This window comes from Uloborus diversus, chromosome 2, assembly GCF_026930045.1.
Source record: "Uloborus diversus isolate 005 chromosome 2, Udiv.v.3.1, whole genome shotgun sequence".
Taxonomy (NCBI): domain Eukaryota; kingdom Metazoa; phylum Arthropoda; class Arachnida; order Araneae; family Uloboridae; genus Uloborus; species Uloborus diversus.
In genome coordinates this window covers 94,248,576-94,267,379 of record NC_072732.1, presented here as the reverse complement: position 1 = coordinate 94,267,379, position 18,804 = coordinate 94,248,576, and the positions used below count along the sequence as shown (strand labels likewise).

The 18,804-nt window shown below is 36.3% G+C and overlaps 1 protein-coding gene across 2 annotated transcripts in view; it reads left to right on the top strand.

Annotated features, from left to right (window-relative positions):
* The window catches only part of LOC129217179 (juvenile hormone acid O-methyltransferase-like), a 28,190-nt gene extending 11,796 nt beyond the window's left edge, over window positions 1-16,394 (top strand). For both annotated transcript variants that reach the window (XM_054851442.1, XM_054851443.1), the window contains exons 3-5: window positions 1,159-1,369; window positions 12,943-13,090; window positions 16,009-16,394. In XM_054851442.1, coding sequence (XP_054707417.1) covers window positions 1,159-1,369; window positions 12,943-13,090; window positions 16,009-16,196 — 547 coding nt within the window. In that variant the 3' untranslated portion in view covers window positions 16,197-16,394. The remainder of the gene's footprint in view (window positions 1-1,158; window positions 1,370-12,942; window positions 13,091-16,008) is intronic.
* Window positions 16,395-18,804: the final 2,410 nt, after the last annotated feature.

Sequence of the window (18,804 nt, the reverse complement as noted above, 5' to 3'; positions counted from 1 at the left end):
CCTTACTTTTCTAGAGAGAAGAACAACTTATTGTTTTAGATCAGAAAAATGCATTTGACAGGAGGATTTTGTTTATTCCAAAGAATTTTTCTCTGAGACAAAAAAAAAAAAAAATACCGATTTTTTTTTCTTGCGCAGTAAGATTCTTTGTTTTCATTGCGTGCTTTCACGAGTTTCAGTTTGGATTTGGTGCTGGACTATAAAATTGCCGTGTGAGCTGCGCAGGCGTCGACTCGTACTTTCTTGTTAAACGGGAAAGGTATTTGATAAGAGCAGAAAACTGCTGAGGGCGTACGAATCTGTTTATTACGGAAAGCTTTTTTGTATATTCAGAGAGGTTTCCGAGATTTTTTACGGTGTGGTGCCACAAATTGAAGCTGGATTCGTCAGAAAAGACGACCTGCTGCCGATCAGCACGCCAGCTGCTAAGCACATTGGCCCATTGTAGACGCAGGTGGCGATGGTTTGGCGTGAGAGGAATCCTGTATAAAGGAATCCTTGCGCGCAGCCCACGCTGCAGAAGACGTCTCCGAATTGATGAAGCACACAATGAAACATCTGTATCTGTTGACCACTGTGCTGCCAATTGTCTAGAAGAAGCTATGCGGTCCGTCAGCGCTATACGCACCAGGTGACTGTCATCGCGAGCTGACGTCACATTTTGGGGTCCACTCCCGGATTTCCAAGCTGTCCTATCCTCGTCCATCCACTGCTTCCAAACACGCATGATTGTGCTGCTGTTACGCTGCACACGAGCGGCTACTGCACGATAAGACAACCCAGCTTCACGAAGGCCGACAATTCTGCTTCGTTCAAGCTCCAAAATTTGCTCAAGTTTCGCTTTCTTTCGTCGAAGAGGCATAGTAAAGATTCAGTTAACGTTTACTCTAACATAAAACCATTGATAATCATACACGCCTCGCTACAGCCGTCTATTTATATTCGGTTCGATCCGCCGTTCAGAGGGCGCTGCTCAGCATACCCATGCGCTACCGGTCTGCAATTCTAGTCATTTGCATATCATCTACTTTACATTTCCTGCAATTTTCAGCTCACTCGCGTAAGTCCTTCGTGGTGTTGCAATTTTCACAAACAGGATTGTAGATTAAATGTTTTTCTTGGAAAATCTTAAAAGCCGTTCTTAATGTTTTCTTTTAGATCATCACTTCTTCAATGGGAAAATGGCATCACAAAAATCATCTCCATATATTGTTTCAACTGGCTGAAAGACCAAAAAAAGGCTTTTGAAAATATTTACTACGTTTTGAAACCTGGGGGTGAAGCAGCTTTACTTTTCATACTCACCACTCCATTTTGGGACAGCTATAAAGATCACGTTGAGAATCCTAAATGGAACAATTACTTAAAGGTAAGTTCTTACAGGAGTGACCACAAGGGAGGGGGGGGGGGATGGTGTAGTTTCGCTAACAAAATTTTTGGGAGAAGTTTTCCTTTTTTTTTATATGAAATTTTTGGAAGAAAAAAAATATTTAAGCTTATTCAACGAGAAATAGATGCATAAATAACATTTTTTGGCATAATTCTTCCAAAACTTAGTAGCCATGTCTCTTTCAACGAAAACAACGTCAAATACAGGATGAAGCCAGTGTCCGTTTCAAAAAAAAAAAAAAAAAAAAAATGTTCAGACTCAGATGATTTTATTTCCTAATTTATTATGAACTTCAGCTGCGTTGCCCGGCGCTGCACGGTCTACCACGAAAATAATAAAAGTTAGGTCAAATGACGCATGTTCAACAACCAGTGTTAAATAAATGAAAATAAATAACGGAATGCTGCCATAAATTGGAATAATGGCTACAGTTTCTAAAAATCGTAGTTAAAGTTTGAACTTTAGTCGCTAAAAATTTCCATTTGTATGAGAAAACATTGTAAATAAATTTTACACTCCCCTAAAAAAAACCAAAATACCCGAATGAATAAGGTGAAATATAGATGAAAGGGTCATTAGAATAATTCCACAATAGCGTCAACAGGCCCTTTGAATCCTCATTTAGAATTAGGACAAAAGTTCCCCAATACATAGTCACTAAAAACTCACATAGTACTCAAGGCCGTAGCCAGCAAGGGGAGGCAGGGTGCCCCCCCCCCGCCCAATTTTCAAAGTTTCACATGCTACAAAAAAAATTGCCAGAATTTTCGTTTTTTCGGATTTCAACTCTGAAAAATTCAAATTCAAGTTCTTCCCCGAACTCCCTCCCCCCCCCCTTAAATTCACCAAAGATCGTCTAAACTTTCGTTTTCAAGGTTCCAATTCCGAAAAAAGTTCCGGGCGAATGCCCCCGAAAATTAGCGACGAGTGGCCTCCAAACCCCTCTTCCCACTAACATTACCGAAGGTCTTCTAAAACTTGTGTTTTAAAAGCTAACTTCAAGAATTTTTCAGGGGATGTCTCTAACCCCTCCCCTTCCTTCTTGCCAACATTATTAAAGATTGTCTTAAATTCAGTTTTCAGGGCTTGAATTTCGAAAAGTTTTCGGTGTGAGCTTGAAAACTCCTCCCTCTTACACATCTATGAAAGTCAACCAAGATTGTCGGTACCTTTAACGTTACCAAAGATGGTCTGCAATCGTGTTTTGTAAATTTCAATTTCAAAAAATTCCGGGGGATTAGACCCGAATCTCTTTTTTCCCTAACATTTCTAAAGATCGTCTAAAACTGCCCTTTTGCAACTATAACTTCAAAAATTTTCGGGGGACAGCCTCCGAACCCCCCTTTTCATAGCATAACAGATGATAATCGACAATTGTATTTTAAAAGATTCAATTTCATAAAAGGACCAGGGGAACGCCCCCCCTCTCTCTATTTATCCAAAAATTGTCTAAAATGCATTTTTAAAACTAAATTAAGCAAATTTCTGGGGTTGAGACTTTGAATATCTCCTTTTCATCACCAAAAATCTTCTAAAACTGCATTTTTAGAGTTACAATTTAAAAAAAAAAAAAAAAAATTGTGGGTGAGTTGGTGAGCTCACGAACCGTCCTTCTATTAACATAATTAGATGATATAACAATTGCGGTTTTACAATTGCAATTTCGAAATATAGGCAGGGGAGCACCCTCAAACCTCTTCTTCCCAACATTACCAAAGATCATCAAAAATGCATTTTTAAAACCAGGAATCTTTAAACTTTTTGGGGGAGAAGCGGATTTAAGACACATGTGATGGGAAAAAACGAAGCCTTTGATTTGATACGCCTCCTTACTTTTTTGACCTTGGAATATCCATGTACGATAAAAACACTGCTGATTAAGGTAGTCCAAAATTGCGTTTTTGGTCCGTTAACTTTGGGAAACTATTGGATCAGAGTCCCCGATAACTTCTTTCCTACTTAATCTCACTAAAGCATAGGCGTCGGAGCCGGGGGAGCTGGGGGAGCTTGAGCTCCCCCTGTAATATTTCAGACCGGCTCAGCTCCCCCGGAAAAATTCTCGCACAGCAGCTTTCTGTCGTACATTGTTGTGTTTACCTAAAACCTGATTTCACAAATGTGATCTGCATTTTCTAAGAATTTCCACCCAATAAGCAACAAAAACAGGGGACAGACGGAGTGGTCAGTGCACTTGAGTCCACCTTCACCCTTTTTCTCACTGTTTACACACCTCTTGATTCCCGGAAGATTAAAAGAATTTTAGACAAGCTATCCTACCTTCTGCGGAAAAGTGAGCTTTGCCCCGCGGCCTGCAAAATTCAGTACCAGTACCGATAGGGGTTTGCTCCCCACTTTGAGCTCGTGTTTCGGGAGCGACATCGCAGTTTAGTTCACATTCTTATTAGTTTTGCCTCGCATGCCGTTTTTTTGTCGCGTGATCACAAAAAGGATAGTGAATCAGTTTTGCATTTAAATATGAATAATATGGAAGGTGATACAGACGTAACTATAAAAAAGGTTACTAAGGTAAGCAACTTGTTCAAATCAAGTGATTTCAACTTTCTAGAAACTTATCTCATTTTAAGATATGACTTCTTAGGCACAATGTAAAGAATTTCCAGCGGAGCCCTTTGAAACTGGTTGATTAAAATAAACTTGCAAAATTTTATGTGAAAGTTAAACTAAAAGAGCAAGTGGTATTGTTCGTTATTCATTGAAATTACCTACATTAAAAAAGGGGGGAAAGGGGAGCCCCATTTACAAACAAATTTATTTTGTTTGTTTTTTTAATCCGTCGTTTATTTCTCTCTTTTATCATTTTTCACTCCTTCATAAAAGGTTAAGCCCCGAACAAAGAAAATTCTTTAGGGATTTCCCAAAAGTCTAATTATATACAGTGGACTCTCTCTATCTGAACACTCTCTAATGCGAACACCCCGATATTCTGAACACATTTTAATGGTCCCGGCCAGGCACGTAGCTAGGATTTTGTTAAGGGGGGGGGGGGGGGTCCAAGGTTGCACGAACTTTAGAAATGGAAGTATGCTAAATCAGAAGCATTAACTGATAATTGTATAAATTGATACTGTTCCAATCAAAACTACAATTAATAAATGTGATAATTAGATTAATTAAGTAATGATGTAATATAAGTATGATAATTAAAGCTTTGCAATATATTTGCTTTCAAAAAAAAAAAGCTCATATTTATTTTAACTACATGAAGTACACCGCCAGCTCAGTCAATTGACTGAGCTGGCGGTGTATTTCATGTATTTCTGCCTTAGCCCTGGCTATAGGGCGGTAACTTACTGAATACATTATCAACTGTCTAACTCAATAAATGCTCCATAATTCCCCACTCCTGACTGTTTCGAATTGGATTTTGGACTGCATTTAATGCTTCTATGGGCGAAAATATCGCCAAGGCTCATTAAAGAAATGCTCGAAATGTTTCTTAATTCATTTAAATTTTTAGAATTCATTCAACGATAAGAAATGGAATGATACTTCTAATCTTCATCTTTTTTTATAGTATTTTCATATAAAAGCTTAGGAAAACATTATTAAAGCTGTTCAAACACATAAAATACATAGAAAGTATCGTTGCTCGTTAATAAGTATTTTCTTGTGATGTATTGCTAAAATAGATATCTAAGGATCAGTTATGGTATTTACGATGAATTAAGTTAAACAATAAAATTTCTTTGTCAAACTTTTGAAGAAAATTTGAATGATAATTTGTTTATAAATATTATTTTTTAGGCCGTCAAAGATAATAAACATTTTTCTTGGACATTTTCTATTTTAGGAGTTTCGCATGCAGAGTCATTTAAGGGTGATAAGAGGAAGTATTACTTTTAGAACTTAGGAAAATGAATAAATACACTTACGAACACATTGTATATACATAGTATTTTTATGTATAGTCTTGACCCCTCTTCAGGGAAACAAATGAACGGAACTATGGATTTGATTTAGTTTATTAAGTTGATTCAAAACAACTTCTGTGCAAAATGTTCCATTCTAAATTTAAAATTTCAATTTAAACAACAACTGTAGGAAAATGACCGATAGTAACAGTACCGAATCATCACAACAAAATTTGACACTCTAAACCTAGTTATTTTACTAACAATATGGAAATATAAAAATTTTAAATCTCTACATTTGGCGGTAGTCATCCGAGTTCGATCCTTTAGGAGATAATCTTTGCCCTACTTGTGATAATACGGCAGCACCAAAATTAGATATAGTGTAAAAAGCTAATCATATTTCGGTGACAAATATAAAAGGTTTATAGGTAGTTTGAAGACTCAATTAGCAAACATTTTGCTCTAAGTCTTCAAATGTTATAATCTAAATGTTTAAAAGAAGACAAATCTCTTGTAAAAACTCTAAGAAAAGTTGTAAATTAAAAATCCAGATATGATTTAAATTGATATTTTGAAATTATATAACAACTAGAAAATCGCCCGTCAAGATGAAAATTGATTCCACATTTGAACGAAGAAATTGCCTGTTTGGTGACATTTTGATAGTTGATATTTTAAACCCTAACTCCAGTGGATTAGCCCTAAGCTTCAGTAGATAACGCTCATTGTTGACCACTTTTTCGCTTCTTTAGTGCCCTGAAATGACAGTCTCACCAGTAAAACAGTTTAGTTACTGGATCCAGTTCAGCCTTGTTACAATAAAGCCTTTCCCTGCATTTTAAACATTACCAAAACATGTTATCTAATTATCATGGCGTGTAGCGAGTTTCATTGTTGATGAGGTCAAGAGCATTACTCGATTATCGGCTATTACATATATGAGGATAAGAACAACAACTATTATTCTTGCATTCGGAGTCTACTGTGCTTTTTAACCATGAATGTACAGATACTTATTAAATAATTCTTAAATACAAAGAAGTCAGTAAATAGCTATCAAAAAATTTGCTAAATGAAGCATATGCATATTACATAGCTTTTATTCGAAAAATGGAACTAGAAGATAGAAGAAAATACATATTTTCAGTTAAACTAATTAATAACTTTTCCTTTTGACCTCGTGAACACAATTCAGTTAGTATTTTAAAATAATAATTTAAAATAATTTCATTGTGAATTATATATGTATCTTTAAACTTATACATCTTTACACATGTGTTAATCATTCCAAACTTAAAACTAAAAAAATCAAACACATCCAGACTTTTTTTTAATTCAATTTCTTTGTTTTTTTAAACTTTGATATCACTGAAATCAATTTTGTTATATTAGTATTAACCTTTATTTATGCATCTTTTTTTTTACTACCTCCAGATACATAATCTTTTTTTCCTTTTTTGTAAATCATATATAAAAACACAAGAGATAAAACATTCGCAAAAATTCTAGTTCTTTTCGGTACATTTTTGCTCAGAAAGAGTGAAAGAAAAAAAAAATCTGTTACCTTGTGATGAAAATGAACTAATATTCAGAACAAATTTCCAGACATTAGTTTCATGGTTGTAGAAAGACAATCTACAACCATGTTGTAGAAAGGCATTTACAACTTTTCTTAGAGTTTTTACAAGAGATTTATCTTCTTTTAAACCTTTAGATTACAACATCTGATGACTTAGAGCAAAATGTTTGCTAATTGAGCCTTCAAACTAGCTATAAACCTTTTATATTTGTCACCGAAGGATGATTAGCTTTTTACAGTATATCTAATTTGGGATCTAATTTTAGTGCTGCCATATTATCACAAATAGGGCAAATATTACCTCCAAAGAAAAAGGGTAGAAATTTAAAATTTTTATATTTCCGTATTGTTAGTAAAATAACTAGGTTTAGAGTATTAGATGAATGCTAAAAGTTGTGAGCTTCCGGGACACAATGATATAAGTAATTCATAATTGTTACGAATGAAAATTATAAATGAAATAAATTGAATTGATTGGTTAAAAAATGAAATGATATTCGATGCTATTTCTGTCTGAATAAATTTTTAAATAAATGAGAAACGCATAAATGAGAGAATGCATAAAATTGCTCCTATTGTTAAAAAAAAAAAAAGAAAAAAAAAACACATTTAAAAAAAAAACTGCAATACAACTTACCCAGTGGGGGTTGGCTAATTTTTTCTTATGTGTTTATGATTGTGCTCCAGATTTTTCCCTTTAATTTTCCGTGCAACCGACCCATACCAATGGCAGTGATAGAGAAAGTGAATGTGCGACCTAACAGAGTTTTGCACTATCCACGACTCTAGCAGCCTTAGGCACCTTCTAAAAAGACGGTGCTATATTACAAGGGCGGCTGACCCTACTGTTGCTTTCCTCTTTGTATGACCTTCCCGCAAAAACATTCCTACAAATTTCCTGTCTCCGACATTTTCATCATTGATGACTCTCATCAAGCTTTCGTTAACAATAAATGTTTGCTTACGAGCTGCCGGCGATTTCCTTGCGGGGACGGGCACTACTATAATGTCTCCTTTTTCGGATAGCTGCTGGCGATTTTCTTGCGAGGCAGGGGACTAAATGTCTCCTTTGGGCAGGTCTGCGACGCGTACCACGGGTTGAAGACTTCTGTCGCTCCTCTCCCCCCCCCCTCCCAGAGGGTCTGTTGTTTTGAACAAAACTGAACGTGAGAAAGTTGTCGCTTAATGAAAATATTTAGGACAAAAAAATTTTTTATAAAATTTTTTTTTTGGAAAATTCTGTTTATGTAAGTGCAGGGCTACAGTGACCTATCAGGAAGGGGGGGGGGGGTCCGGACCCCCTGGACCCCCCCCTTGGCTACGTCCCTGTCCCGGCGAAACTCCATAGACTTAACATAGGTTGACCCCTCTGTATGCTGAACGCCCTATAATATGAACACCCCAGTATTATGAACGCTATTTTAAATCCCCGTTCAATCTCTACCTCTCTATATACTGAACATGTTCACAATTGGTGCTCTGGAATTCCTTCGAATCAAATTGGAAAGCCTAACTTTATCCCAATGATAAAAGGACATGAAGGGGGAGACGGAGGGAGGAAGAAGAAAAATGATTTTCCTGGATATTCCTGCATCACATAAAGCCATTCAACTGAGCAATATGAGACTGAAGATTCTGCCCCTGAACTGTATTTCAAGAATCCGACGATTGCATCAAGTAATATTCAAGACCTTTTAGGTAAAATGCGGCTGAAAATCACTAGGAAACATTTTTACTAGTATGATAACACGAACCTTTCATGAGAATACACAATGCAAAAACAAATTAAGAAAAAAAAATCTCTCTCCAGGTATTGTAATGATGGCTGTATTGTAATATTTTATTGTTGAATGTTATGTGAAACTTTTTAAATTAAAAAAGTGAAAAGTAAATGCAAGAGTTTAGGTCCTACTAAGTTGAATTAAAAATTGCACTAGCCACCAATAAAACATTTAGCTCCTCTATCTCAGTAACTGCTATAAGCTCACTAGGCAAAATACTGACATAATACATTAATGCAATAGAATAAATATACATACATTTTCTAGCCTTTCTTTATAATAAACTCCCCCATGATCTGAACACTTTTGTTTGGTCCCATGAGTGTTCAGAATAGAGAGAGTTCACTGTAGTTACAAAACAAGAAACAGTCCTAAACTAATTTTCGAAGGATCAAGAACGTACATATATTTCGGGTTTAAATTCTATGTTTCGATCAAAAGGTACCATCAGATCGCAAAAATATCATTGTTCAATGATCTATCGAAACCGAAAGTAATCTGTTGCCAGATAGAGAACCCGTAGTGCCCGAAATAGGTATTTTTCAAACAAATTATTTATTTATTTTTTGGTAGGAAATATTATCAAAAGAAACAACATAAATCAGTGACGTACTCAGAAATTACTTTTGGAGGCGTAAATCATTGCTGTGATACAAAACGCAATTTTTAGAACTATCCCGCTGTAAAAAATTTAAAAAAAAAAAGAAAAAAAAATTGTGCCCATTACTTTGTTTCATTTTAAACCTACAGGGATAGATTTTAATGAAGTTATAAAACTGCAAAGATAAATATCATTTAAAAAATACTAAAGGTACTTACGCTACAGGAACAAAAATTCACATAAATCAAAATCGGTGAAATCTTCACTATTATAATGTTCTTAAAATCTTTTAATTACAAAAAAAAAAAAATTACTATGTAAAAATCAGTTTTAAAAGGTGCGAGTTTATTGAAATGAAAATTTTTGAACGTAATACTTTAAGAAGTTCGAGTTATTCATGTTGTTTGCTTTCCTAATATTACGATTTTTTTGTCACTCACAGATATATTTTCATGCCAAAATTGTAACTTTTCATTTATTATTTTTCATTTATTAAAAAAACTCCTGCAATATTTTATAGTTTCTCTCAAAGACTTTTACTAAAATTTATCTGAGCATTTAATATATAACGAACACTTCATTTTAACACATTTCCAACGTTCTGTTTCTCCGCCCTTCTCTTTCATCCTTTTCCCTTTTTCTAGTTATCAGAAAATAAGAGAGTCTTTTAAATGCTACGCTGTCAAAGTCCTCCCTTTCCTTCCAAATTATTACAGAACGCCTCAAATTTTGTTTTCAGGGCTCGGTTCCCTGAAAATTTCCGAAAGAGACTCTCTGAATATCTTGTTCTCCAACAACATGGGAAATTCAATAATATTCCCTTTTTGGGAATTCAATTTCAAAAAATTACTCGGCCCCTAACCAGGGCCTGATTACCTCACAGGCCAATTAGGCCTGGGCCCGGGGCCAAATCTTCCTAAGGGGCCCGAAATTACTGAAAGAATTATCCATAGCATAACAACTATACGAAAAAAATCCATGTATTTTTTAAAGTAATAATAAAAAAATAATGACTTTTTATTTAGAAAAGAACTTCCTCAAAGGAGAATTTTTATTAATTGCCAGTAGCGAAAGTACCATGTCGCAACTTCGAGTACCCCGAAGGAGATTCGTGAATGCATATAATAAATAATTTACATAGTTTTGGGCCCCCGAAAATGCATTCCGACAGGGCTAATAGAGTCTTCAAGGAGCCCTGAAATTATTGTAGGCCTGCCTAGGGCCTCAAATTTTGTTAGTCGGGACCTGCCCCTAACTCTGACAAATATCATCCGCAGTTGCGTTTTTTAGAGATTATAATTTCGAAGAAAATAAGCAGATGGAACTTCAGAGCCTTTTCTGATAACAGCATTGAAGAACGCTCTCTAGGACAATTTTGAAAAATTACCAGAGTAGAGCTCTAGTACAGCCTTTTCCCCTGACATCATTGAAGATTGTCTACAATTGTGATTTTGGAAATTCAAATTCGAAATATTGGGAGAGAGATGTAAATCAATTTGAAAATTCGATCGAGGACAATCCCTTGAGTCATATTAATTTAACTAACGTCAACAAATATGGTATATAATGCGTTTTTAAGACATTAAATTGGAAATATTTTCAGGAAAGTTTATTCGAACCTTTTCTCTCCTTAACATTCCAAAAATCTCTTAAAACACGTTTTTAGAACAAGAATTTTGAAATTTTCCCGAGGGAGGGTCCCCCGGAACCCCTCTATTTCTACGTGCTCATAATCGAGTACTGACCGACGCCTTTTCAAAATCAGAGTTTTATCACCTCATTCCTTCCATATGCAATGTATTTATTAAATATAATTGAAAATTTTGCTGGTAAAGAGAGAGAGAGATGGAAGCTCTTCGAAGCTAATTTCTTATGGTGAAAAAATTTAAGTGCCCCACCCCCCAAATTATTTTCTGGTTACGGCATAATGTGTCCCAGCTCCCCCTACTTCCACCAAGTTCCTACGCCTCTGCACTAAAGGCAACATAACATTGCATTTTCAGAATTTTGATTTCGAAAATTTATGGGAGGACAGCTACCGATTACCCACACACCTTGCTATCGTACCAAACATAATCAAAAATCATATTTCTCGGACTTCGATTGCAAACAATTTTCTCTAGAGTACCTCTTTCCCTTGTCTAACGTTGTCGAAGAGAACTTTAAAATGTGTTTTACGAAGGGAAAGCTCCTAAATTTCCATCGCAAGAAAATTTTAAATGGAGTTTTTAAAATCTTATTTTCAAAAATTTGAGAACCCCCCGAACCTTTTCTTCTCCCCCAGCGTCATTAATCATAAGCCTTATAACTTCAAAAATATTCCGAGTTAGAGCTGCCCACCTCATACTACCCACTCCCCAAACATGTCAGCATGTATCCCAAAATTGCGTTTTTAAAACTCCAATAACAAAATTTTCCGGGAGCAGTCCCAAGTGCGTTTTCAAGGCTTCAAAAATTTCCAGGGGAACGCGCGCTAAACAAAACCTTTTCCCTAGGTCTTACTACCGAATATAGCTTGAAATTGCGTTTTTTTTTATTTTTTAAATGTTTTTCGAAATTGCGTATAAAATGAAATACCGAACCCAGTGTCAGTTTGGCATGTATTTCAAAATATTAAAAATGCTCCTAGTTCTGCTCCTCCCTTATAAACAATAATTTGGGCTCTCCTGATCCTAAGAGCGCATGAAAAGTAATTGGTGGTACATATTACTATTTCATGACCAACTTGAGGGCCAATTAAACGTTTTCGAGCCCAGTTTCCCAATAGACAGAATAGGCAGCTGCCTAGGGCGGCAAATTTTTTAGGGGCGGCAGATTTTGCTTCAATCTCATTTTTTAAATTATTATTCTTGAAAATAAAACATCAGTTCTCTTTTAATTTTTCCCCAAAACAGCAGCATAACTGATCTTAACTTATCAGCGGACTTGACCGTAATTGTCGAAACCACAGAAAATGCGGTGTGACAGACTTCCGGTAATGGGAAATCAGTTTCATTTCTAGGACGGAGTACATCCCCTATATAAAACATACACTTTGATCTATACCTTCCAAGAATTTATTTTCCTTAACTCAAAGAAGGTCCTTAGCCTCAGGTAAAACAGACATAACATCTGGTTTATCTTAAAAAGACTATGTGCAGCCAGATGTGCAGCATTGGAAGGCAACTGCAAGGGCTTAGTGACCAATTTTCAATTTTTTAAATATGTATTGTTTATTGTTTATATACTGTTACGTGTTCGATGCAACTTCAAACTTTCTTTAAATGACGACATAGTTCTTGAGAAAAACACAAGATATTTATTTACAACTATGTACAAGAAATATCCTTAGCAACTGCTAAATTAACCATAGCAATTAGGCAATTATAATTAACACCATAAACTCAACGGTCCCACACGTATTCACATCAAAATACGCAAAAACAAAGCGCAGAGGCGAATACACACTTCCAGCGGAAGGCTGAAAACGAGACTCCACAGTTAAGAACTCCACAGTTGAGTGAAGACATGGATGGTGTTTTGCCAATGTTTATGGCTCTTAAGACTTCAAAGTAACTGCGTATAACAAGCATTCAACCATAATTAACATAATGTTAAAAATAAAGTGGAGGACCCCCACTTTTGGACCACTCTGTAGTTTAATAGAGATATTATGTCAATGTCAGCTTTCATTTGCTACGATAATATTATACATTAACATTTTTTCTTTATGCTAGGGTGTTGAACCACATATCCCCGAGTCACATTTTAACAAATATGGTGCTTCACATTACAAGAAAATGCTTGAAAGCATAGGATTCATCGTAAAAGTTTGCGACGACGAAAACAGAATCCATGCTTATCCAAACGAAGAAGATTGCAAAGGTAAATAAAATAGTCATCATTTATTGCTATAAAATCTAAAACTACCCCACAAGCTGCGAATCAACGAAATGCTGATTTGCAGCTATTTATGCTGTTTAAAATCCTTCTTCTCCTTCATTGTTAGCTGGGGTTGTTATTGTTACCATGTCCATAGTTAATGAACACTGGGGTGCAATATAACCTCCAGAGGTTGGACTTTTTTATTTACATACATAAGAAAACACAGATTTACGACACAATGAGGGAAAATGAACGTCCAGGGTACTGGTCAGAACCGAACCCACGACATCCGGCATTCGAAGCGAAGCTTCTACCCCAGAAAGGCACGGAGGTCCCATTACTTGACTAAAGCCCCGATTTGGAACTACTCTCAGCGAAATGTTGATTCGCAGCTACACCGTTTCATTCTATTTAAAATCCTTCTTTCTTTATTTACTCGTTCAGTTGAAGCTTCGGTTTGGAACCACTGAAGAGCTTTTGCAAGAGAGCTTTTTGAACCGCTGCTCTTGTCGAAAGGAATTAAACTTTATCCAAAGATTTTTTTTACCTCAGTTGCGTCCGAAATACCCTTATTTTTCCTTTTAAAAAGCTCACAACTTCATAGGTATTAAAAACTCCAAATCACAAATTTTTGTGGCAATCTGTAAGAAATTCTGAAAATGTATGGAGTTTTGAATCTACATGAAGCTTAGAGAAATTATTTTATAATTTTTATTTCGTTTTAAAAACATGATACACTAAGAGTTTTTTAGTTCATTGAAAATTAGTAAACACACCTTTCAGATCCATTACAGTTAAAAATACTTTTCTAAAAAATATTGAGAAATCTATTTTGGTGTGAAGCAAATATAATATGAATCTGTCTATACAAAGAATACAGCTCCAGAAATTTTACTGTATTGACCAAAAAATTAAATTCAATGAAATTTGTAACCATTTGTAAATAATTTTTGAGCGAAAATTTATATGATTTACTCTATGCAAATAGTTAATTATTTGCTAATCATTTCTGAAAAGATATTGTTACGCGTTCGTAGCAATTTCGAACTTACTTTAAATGACGACACAATTCTTGAGGAAAAACGGGAGATTTATTTACAGCTATGTACAGGAAATGTAGTTACAACTGCTAAATCAATCATCAGCAATTAAGCAAATAACAATTAAACACCGTAAACTCAACGCTTACACACGTATTTACTTCAAAATATGCAAAAACACAGCGAAAGGCAAATACACGCAGAGCCAAATACATGCTCTCAGCGCAACGGCGCAAACCAGTCTGACTTTTTATCACGCGTGGAGACTAGTGATGTTCCGGATATCCGTATCCGTATCCGTATCCGCGGATATCCGAGGGAAACTAAAGATCCGTATCCGTATCTGTATCCGTTACTTTTTTGGCGGATCTTAAACGGATCTTTTCTATTCTAAAAATAGTTTAATATTTGAATAAAAGACTCTAATTCCGTTTAAATTAGGTTTTATTCCCTATTTAATTTATAAGGGATCATTTCCGAAGTCAATTTCTACCCCCCGTCGCAAAAGAGAAGGGGTAATAAGTTTTAAAAGTGTGTATCTGTGTGTCTATTTGTGGCATCGTAACTCCTAAATAGGTTAACCGATTTTGATAGTTGCTTTTTTCGTTCAAAAGGTGACTTGCTCGAAAGTGTTCTTAGCTTGGCCTCGTTTTTGTAGAACTTTAATTACTGGAAATATTAATTAAAAACCGACTTTAACGTTTTTTACAATTATGGTAGTAAAAGTTACCCGTACGTAAAAATAATGACCCTAATTGAAAGAACGAAGTTTTCTGTGTTTCATATTTATTTGGAACTTTTAAGTTATATACAGTAGGAGCTTTAATCTTGTTAAGTAAATTTTAAATGCTATTCTCTCTAAGCCTGTACACGCGTGATTGGTAGCGATTTCATAGTCGGAAGATAAGGAGAAAAAACTCAATGATTTAAAATTTCTATCTGCTGTCAGTTAATATTTGCCAGCAATGCGTGTTCTGACCCGCGATATTCATCTCTATATGAGGTCGGCCCGCTTTGATATGTTTTTTTTAATTTTAATTTTTAACTTAATATTGTTTTTTTTTCTTGTTATGTTATTCTTCCTTTTGGTTTTTCTCGGCATCCTTCAAAAAAGTGAGACTAAATTCTTTATTCACTGTTTGTAAAGGTGTTCTCGTCTCTGCTATTTCGTCGGTTAGGGTAAGTCGGGTGGAATGGGTCAGCGCTGCATTTATGCTGAAATAAAATGCGAAAAAATATTTCTAGCCTGTCCAGAAGCAGCTTTACATTCTTGCTCCTGTATCATACATCTACCAAGCTATCTAGAAATAAGCTTACTCCCCCTCAATTTTAACGGATATGTCTTTAAAGAGTAAATCATAGTCTTGATAATATTTTCGTCGTAGATGATATTTTTTGAAGAAACAATGCCATTATCCTAACGGGAATACCTTCCGTAGCAAATTCTGCACTTGGGTAGTTGATTTGGGTAAAAACATTTTGAGATCCGTATCCGTATCCGCGGATCTTGCCACTAATGATCCGGATCCGTATCCGTATCCGCGGATCTTCTTTTTAAACGATCCGGCACATCACTAGTGGAGACTATTTATAAATCCTAGAGAAGTTTCGACAAAATTCGAAATGCTTCTCGTATTTTCTTTTTGATTCCATTCCAAATCTTGTCATTCAGAAATGGGGGGACCGTATACTTCAGTCGAATGTAAGGGGGTTGTATGTTCATTACAAGAAGCTATTTACAGGTTATGTTACCAAGATGATTTTAGATGCAAAATAATGGAATAATCGCCTAATTTAGCCAGATTACAACAAATCAGTGTTAAAAATATTACTATTTACAGAATTTGTAACAATATTCTTTTCCGTGTTCTTTTACAGTTGCTGCACTGTCAAGATGCGGTCTAACACAGTACATTCCAGAATCAATGAGAGCGGAATTCAAGGAAGACGCGTTTCAAGGACTTGTGAAATATAACGGCCGAAATAGCGAAGGCAAGCCAGTTCTGCGCTACACTAATTTGACTCTTTTGATTAAAAAACCGGAAGTAAAGGAGTCTTTGTTCTGAAGTCCAATGTTTTTTAATGCAGGGGTTCTCGGCCTGGGGACGCGCCAAATTTGGGAGGCGAAGAGGAATTTCAAGTTGTCGTGAATGTATTCTGCAAATAAAGTTAAAAAGTAAAACTAACTATAATTTAGATGCAATATACCAAACTGGCCGGTTATCATCCTGAGACTGCAGTTTTGATCTTATTAGAACTCCTCAGTCAGGAATAGTGAATAACCGAGCTGGAGGCAGATATCATCTCATTGAAGCTGAGAATGCCAACGAACCAAGTTGTTTGTTGGCACCCTCAGCTTCAATGAGATGACATCTGCCTCCAGCTCGGTTATTCACTATTCCTTACTGAGGAGTTCTAATAAGAACGAAGCTGCAGACTCAGGATGTGATAATCGGGCCATCTGGTATATTGAATGTAGTTCTGGCCTTAGCCCTGGCTTAGGGGCGGTGACTTACTGCTAAATAACTAATTTACTCAATTTTGAGGTCGCATGCAAATATTTTCGACATTATCGTCGTTTTTGAAGTTTTTACTTCAGCTTTTATTGGCATATCCCCGTGTATATGTATATTTGCTGCATTAGCAGGCATAGAGTCAAAATATCGAGCAAGGATGGACATTAAAAGCAACCTTTTTTTCACAAGTTACAACCTAACATTCAGAAATTTGTCGAGAGAAAACTCTCCTCTTGACGTTGGGAAAGTGACTGGTATAGCATGAAACCCTCACCTACATCCAGATAGTTTCAAATCTATTTGTATTAAGTTCTTTGATTTCATGTGTTCTGATGAGAATATGTTAAACATAATTTTGTATTTAGTAATATTAAATTTTGTTCACAAATTTGTCTGTATTTTAATTGAATAATCAGTTTTAGGTTTCAACTATCCCAACAAGATTCAGTTTCAAATTTTGATTGCACCCTTGTAAAGTTTTTCAACTCATCTTAGCGCCAATTACCCCTCCCTATTTACCGAAACAGAGGTAAACATTGTCAGAGTCGGAGCTCAACTTCTCAGTAGGACTCGACCGATGCATCGGCCTGGCCGATGCATCGGCGCCGATGGTTCAACAATTTAGCCATCGGCATCGGCATCGGCAGCCGATGCTAACTTGCAGGAAACATCGGCCCATCGGCCTTAAAAAGATCGAAAAGCCGATGGAATTGGCCGATGTTTTCGAAAAAAAAAAAGACCTTTACTGTTTTACTTTTTAATGCAAAGTAAAGGGAGTTATTGTTTTCATATAAAATTGTTTACTTAAACATCAGTATGAATTTCTATTTTAGTCACCCCTGAAAGAGTTTTTAATACTGCATTCAGGTACCAAACAAGTTAATTATTGCGTTGTTTCTTGCGGCTGGATGTACATATGTATCTCTTATAAGTCATAACTCAAAAATGGTAAGCTGTAGAAAGGTTAAAATTTCGCATGTGGGGGTGTGCGTACGTTCCAGCTGTGCACTTCCTTTTTTGTTTTCGATCGGGTGCTCTAAAAAGCCTATTTACTCATTTTTTTGTGACTATTAATTACTTATTTGAACACAAAACTAATATAGAGTCTCAGACTGACGATCATTTGGTGATACACTCTTTAACAAAAAAATTGACGCACCAAGAAGGAGTGATCTGATTGAGACGAAAATTGGTAGATAGGAAGACAATGCACTGAATAGTAAATGATTAAATTCTTAGAACAATTGAATAATTTATATCAGAGTTGCAGTAACAAATTCAATAAGGTATTCACCCGCCTCTAGCCTACATACAAACTGAAGCACGGCGTGGGAAACACCAATAAAGTTCCCGTAGGTTGTCCTGCGGTATTTCCGGCCAAATTTGCTCCAATTGTCAGACGAGGTTATCAACATTCCTTGCCAGATGCAATCGCCATCCCATCATATCCCAGATTTGCTCGATGGGAGAGAGATCTGACGATCTGGCAGGCCACGGAAGAGTTTGACAAGCTTGCAAACAATTCATAGCAACACATGCCGTATGTTATCTGGCATTGTCCTGCTGAAAACCAGCCGAGGATACTACAAAAGGAACGGCAACAAAACAGGACTTAGGATGTCGTCAACGTACCACTGTGCAGTAAGTGTACCTCTAATTACGACCAAAGGGGTCCAGTTAACAAAGGAAATGGCACTCCAGACCATAATGCCTTGTTGAGGGCCAGTGTAGCGTGCAAAAGTGAAACCAGGATCCCTCCTCTGCCCTGGGTGTCTCCAAACACGTCTTCGATGATCGTCATGACACAGTTGGAAGCGGGATTCGTCGCTAAAGACTATACATCTCCAGTCGGCACCATTCCAACCTGATCGAGCCATGCACCACTGTAATCTGGCTCGGCAGTGTGTAGGCGTCAGTGGCAGGTGGCGTAACGGTCGGTGCGAGCGCAGATTTCGTTGTCCCAACCGTCTGTTAATGGTCATGATGGACACTGGTGTTTGGATTGAATGTCTGATGGTCCATAGAGATGAAGAAAGCGCTGTAACAGGTGATCGGACAATCACGTCATCACGATCTGTTTTGACCATAGGTCGACCGCTAACATCCTGACGCTGAACTCTGCCATTTTCCTTCCGTTCTTGCCAGTATCTTCGAATCG